Below are 5307 nucleotides of genomic sequence, written 5' to 3'. Positions count from 1 at the left end.
GCGGTTCGCAGCTGAGTGTGAAGCGGCCGGGATGAGGATCAGCACCTCCAAATCGGAGTTCATTGTCCCCAATTGGAAAAGGGTGGATTGCTCTCTCCAGGTCGGGGGTGAAGTTCTGCCTCAAGTGGAGGAGTTCAAGCATCTCGGGGTCTTGTTCACGAGTGAGGGGAAAATGGAAAGTGAGATTGATAGATAGATCGGTGCAGCTTCTGCAGTTTTGTGGACTCTGTACCAATCTGTTGTGGTGAGTAAGGCAAAGCTCTGTTTACTGATCAGTTTACGTTCCTATCCTCATCTATGGTCACGAACTTTGGGTATTTGACCAAAAGAACAAGATCGTGGATACAAGCGGTTGAAATGAGTTTTCTCTGCAGGGTAGCTGGACTCTCTCTTAGAGACAGGGTGAGAAGTTCAGTTATCCGGAAGAGACTCAGTAGAGCCGCTGGTCCTCCGCATCGAGAGGAGCCAGTTGAGGTGGTTCAGGCGTCTGGTAAGGATGCCTCCTGGATGTCTCCCTAGGGAGGTGTTTCAGGCATGTCCAACAGGGAGYAGACCCTGAGGAAGACCATGTCTCTTTGCTGGCCTGGGAACACCTGGGAGTCCTCCCAGAAGAGCTGGCTGTGGAAAGAGGTTTAGGCTCAGGCTGCTGCCCCTGAGACCCGACTTTGGATAGAGCCGAAGATAATGGATGGATGGAGGGTTTTGTCTTGTTCCATTAAGAAAACAAAAAGAAGTTACTTAAGCAGCAGCAGTTTGTTTTTTTAATTCCATCTTTTGCTGAGGAATAAACAGTAAAAGCTCTCAGGGAGTTTTGCTACTGATCTTGTTGGTGGCCTTACTGGAGCGCAGCCAAGACTGGATTCACTGATGCTGAACAAAACCTTTTCACACAACAAACACTTGGTCCTCTACTGCATGCTCAGTGTTTGGTCTGAACACACTCACACAAATACAAACACAAACACACAAACACACACACACATAAACCCCAACATGTTGCGTTTTCAGGTGAAACTTTTATTATCCTTTATCATAAAAATGCCATCAGTGCATTWCATTTTAATCTAACTCATCATTCATATTTTCCTTATTTTAATTCAAAGTTTTCTTTCACTCTTAAAGTTTCCTGCGTCTCTGCTGAATTATTTCCTCTCAGATCAGAGAACATTACATTTTTAGCATCTTTTGCTGCTCGCCACACMGTCACACCTCTCATATATTTCAGCTCCTGCAGCGCAGCACTGAGATCCTGCTTAATCTGTACTCAAACCAAATGTCTTTCTCTCTGACTAGCAAATACCAATTCCTCAGCTGGCAGCTTTCAGAGTAGAAGCTCTGCAAAGAGGCGTCTCTCGAAATTAGTCTCAGTTGTTGTTTAGCGGGGTCTCCTTGGTACCGTAATTTGAACTTCTGCCAATCTCAGTCTGGCCAATCATCCAGCGTATTCCCACAGAAACTACAAGAAAATAAGATTTGATTAAGAATGTTATTTCTGAAACAAACAACACAGTGGTGATAAGTTTTGTTCAAGTTCTTATKATTTCCACAGTAAATTTAATTTGGAATTTTTCACATTTCCTTTCCAAAAGATCGAGTTTTGGCAAAATGAGATTTTGACGTTTAAATTTGTGACTTGAACACATAGTTAACCTGTGTCTAACCAACTCCTTGTTTGCCATTTTCATTCCAACAACAAACACGGACATTAATACAGGATTTATTGTGGAAACTCAAACCATGCTCCTCATAAACATAACATCTAAATAATAAAAACAAAACAAACCATGTAACGRTATCAGTGGCATGCTTCTTACACTGAGCAACCAGATCTTCCATAAAGAAGAGAACTTACATCAGAGAAGTCATATCTGCTGCTAAATGAAACATTTGAACAGAAAGGGGTTGGTTACATTCATCGTATCTGAATCGGGGTGGCCCGAGTGTGAATCTATGCAACTCACCTGCGGAGCACACGGCCACGGCAGAAACGATGGTGAACACCGATCCGGAGCTGATGAGCTGGTTGAGGAGGAGACCCAGAGGGTAGAGCGTCACGCAGCACCAGAAGATCCAGTTGATCAGGGACCACGGTCGACGCGGTGGGCTTATAACGGGGCCGGGGAACCGTCCCGTCTGGGAGTAGTGATCCTGGAAGCCGTCCTGAGGACACATCACATCTACTTACAGAAGAATACGAATATAAAGCTGAAGGAGAATGAAACGAGCTGATTGTTTTTAATTAACAAAAGTTCAAATTTAGTTGTACTGCAAGATTATTCGGGTTTATAACTCTAGCTTTAAACTACAGTATATTCAGATTCACAAATTATACTATTTTGGAAGAGGCAGCAAAAGTTCCCTATCCTTGCTTCACTTTAGAAGAGTAATAAAACCATTTCAAAATCTGATCCTGACCTAATTTGTCTTTGGTGATTTGCCTTTGTGGCTTTCCAACAAGCAGTTCTGTGATTTTTCTCTGGAACTTAAATCACAACAGCTGCTGACAGCTATTTCTCAACGTTACAAAATCGAAAAATTACCTCACAGAAATTCTTTCCTTGTGTTCTTCTAGTTTTCCACAGATGTGAAAGCATCAGATGCTATTTTAGAGAGCCCTCTTCACTCTTCGTTAGAAACAACATTTCCAACAGGCAGAGCCTCAACAATGTGCACATGCTCACCAAAGTTGGACAATAATTGGAAATACACTGATGAGTCTATGTAAACCCTAAAGATGATTGTGAGTGAAAATTCCAGTAGATCTGCAGTTTCTGAACTACTCAGACCAGCCTGTATAGTTTATTTTAGGTAATAACGATCTARTGGCATTAACATCGATATCGGCCAATATTGGTCCTTTTTTAGAATATCTGTATCAGTCTGATAAGTAAAAATGTATCGAAAAAAAGACAAGTGTGTTTGTGTGTATGTATATAAATTATTTGGGTGTTTGTCGGTATAACTCAGGGGTGACAAACTCCAATCCTCGAGGGCCACTATCCTGCWTTTTGTAGAGGTTTTCCTGTTCCAACACACCTGATTTGATTACTGGGTGATTAACAGGCTTCTGCCTGATTTGAAGAGTTAATTCATTTAATCACTGTGTGATTGAGCTGGAAAACCTCTAAAACATGRAGGATAGCGGCCCTCGAGGACTGGATCTTGACACCCCTGGTATAACTGATAACCAAAATTTATCGGCCATACACCAGTAATAATTCGGGATGCACAGATATTAAAATTTCAGCTGATAGATATAATTATTGCTGTTAGGGCCGATAACCGATATGTACCAATATTACACAAACACACTAATTATATTATACAAATAAAACCAATAAATGGTACTAAACGGTAATAAACGGTACCAATAAAAGACCCAAGTGCATTTGTGCGTACGCACAAATYCACTTGGGTCTTTTATTGATACCGTAAATAAACGACCAGACCTCTGACATGGCTCTTTGCTTCAGTTATTCCTGACTGCGCAGCAACAATATCACTATCATGATCAAACAGATGTCGCTCAACCAACCATCWCCCCTCCATAAACAGAAACACAAAGCTAAAAAGTGGGAAATCGATATCGGACGTTAATATCGGCCCAGTTTTACATATCAGACCGATACAAATATTCTAAAACATGATCAATATCAGCCGATACCGATATCAATACAGATATATCGTGCATCCCTAATAWTAATAMCAGATATCGGCTGAAATTTTCTTATCGGTGCATCCCTAGTTTGTACGTATTTAATTCTTTATCCAAGCAGGCAAATCTCACCAACACTTTTTAAAGAGAGAGGCTTTTATGGTCTGAAGGCAGCATAAACACTGAATGGTATTTGGACCGTGGGATGAGAACAAGAACATGCCAACTCCACAGAAAAAAGACCCCAGGCCCATTTTTCTGACTTGAACCCAGGATCTTCTTGCCGTGAAGCAACAGTAGTAACCACCCTGAAGGGAACACCATGTCCATAAAGGCTCACCTTTTCCTGGTAAAGTTTGTGGAGCCAAGCAGAGCACTCTGCCTCATCTTCTGGAATCGACTCTAGAGGAATTCTCCTACAAAAATAAAAAATTGCACAAAATGAAGCACGTAAAACACCAGCAAAATATCTGAAATCTGGTATTCCTCTCTCTTTTTTTTTCCTACCTAACATACAAATCAGCGTGGTATTTCTTCCCTGAGAGAACTCCGAGCAGAGTCGGTGCCTCGTTGTTCCTGAAGTTGAGTGTTGAATCATAAACGGCAGCAGCTGAGCCAGGACAAACACATGGCAGCAGTTAGCTGGATGAGAACATCTGATTTTTTTAAATTGCCGCACTTTAAAACATCACAACCGAAAGAGGCTCACCAGTGCCTCTGAGGTTTTGGACAGTGACCCAGAATCCTTTGGTTCTGGGCAGAAGATGGTGCTTCAGTTTTGGCAGACCTTTGCTCTCGGCCACTTGCATGCTGATTTGGTGCTTCTTCGATGTGAAGCGTGTTCCTTCACAAAAAAGCAGGAACTTTGGGCAGAAATGACAGCGTTAGCCATCAAATCTGTCGTGAATAAAATTGATAACTGAGTCATCTTGGTTTTTAGAATGGCCATCAATGATTTAAACCCACCCAAAACTTTTCAGGGTAATCATGGAGTTTCTGAAGACTCTGAGTCACCGTTGTTTTGTCTTCCTCCCACTTCCTTTTGCAAAAAACTATCTCCAGGAAATACCACATCCAGCCGATCACRGGCACATAAGCCAGCTCCTTTTTGGCCAACACTTTAGAGCTCTGAAAGTATATAAAACAAGTCAGAACTAAATCTGAGTTCACAGTAAGATTACCTCACCCCATTCCAAAGGGGGAGGGAAAAAGTAAAATAAACTGTTCTGTCTCTTACCCCAAGTACTCCAAATCTGTCACAGAAGGTCCAGCCACACAGAAAGTCAATCTCAAAACTGTGGTTCAGAACCACAATAGCGTTCTCTTTTCCATAGAGTACGTAGCTTTTTGGGTCAGTGTAGAGAGTGCATTCTGTCCCAGACCACCACTCCAGGGCTGCTACCAACTCTACGAAAGTATCAGACACAAACATGTAAACGATGTATACTGAGTCAATTCACAAATAAAAATAAAGTCATCCCAGTGGACTATACAGCAAAAATAACATCCAGATTCAGGTCTAACTTCAGCAATTGCATTCCCTGCAAAAATGCTAGTGTGAATGCTTCATGATGAAAACTTAAACTGAAAGCTGCTGAAATTGAGCTGAAAATATTAATTATTATAAAGAAAAAAATAGTATAGGTCTTCTG

General features: G+C 41.5%; 1 protein-coding gene across 2 annotated transcripts in view; it reads right to left on the bottom strand.

Annotated features, from left to right (window-relative positions):
* Nucleotides 1–996: 996 nt before the first annotated feature.
* The window catches only part of agpat4 (1-acylglycerol-3-phosphate O-acyltransferase 4 (lysophosphatidic acid acyltransferase, delta)), an 8304-nt gene continuing 3993 nt past the window's right edge, over nucleotides 997–5307 (bottom strand). The window contains exons 3-10 of one of the 2 annotated variants that reach the window (XM_014009165.1): nucleotides 4893–5062; nucleotides 4622–4783; nucleotides 4365–4518; nucleotides 4163–4265; nucleotides 3996–4071; nucleotides 1962–2160; nucleotides 1853–1874; nucleotides 997–1456 (exon numbers count right to left, since the gene is read on the bottom strand). In XM_014009165.1, the coding sequence (XP_013864619.1) occupies nucleotides 1420–1456; nucleotides 1853–1874; nucleotides 1962–2160; nucleotides 3996–4071; nucleotides 4163–4265; nucleotides 4365–4518; nucleotides 4622–4783; nucleotides 4893–5062 (923 nt within the window). In that variant the 3' untranslated portion in view covers nucleotides 997–1419. The remainder of the gene's footprint in view (nucleotides 1457–1852; nucleotides 1875–1961; nucleotides 2161–3995; nucleotides 4072–4162; nucleotides 4266–4364; nucleotides 4519–4621; nucleotides 4784–4892; nucleotides 5063–5307) is intronic. The other variant, XM_014009083.1, reaches the window with a different exon arrangement.

Source organism: Austrofundulus limnaeus, unplaced genomic scaffold (genome assembly GCF_001266775.1).
Source record: "Austrofundulus limnaeus strain Quisiro unplaced genomic scaffold, Austrofundulus_limnaeus-1.0 Scaffold0, whole genome shotgun sequence".
Lineage (NCBI taxonomy): Eukaryota > Metazoa > Chordata > Actinopteri > Cyprinodontiformes > Rivulidae > Austrofundulus > Austrofundulus limnaeus.
Note: the sequence above shows the minus strand (reverse complement) of the source record. Positions and strands in the feature narration are given on the sequence as shown.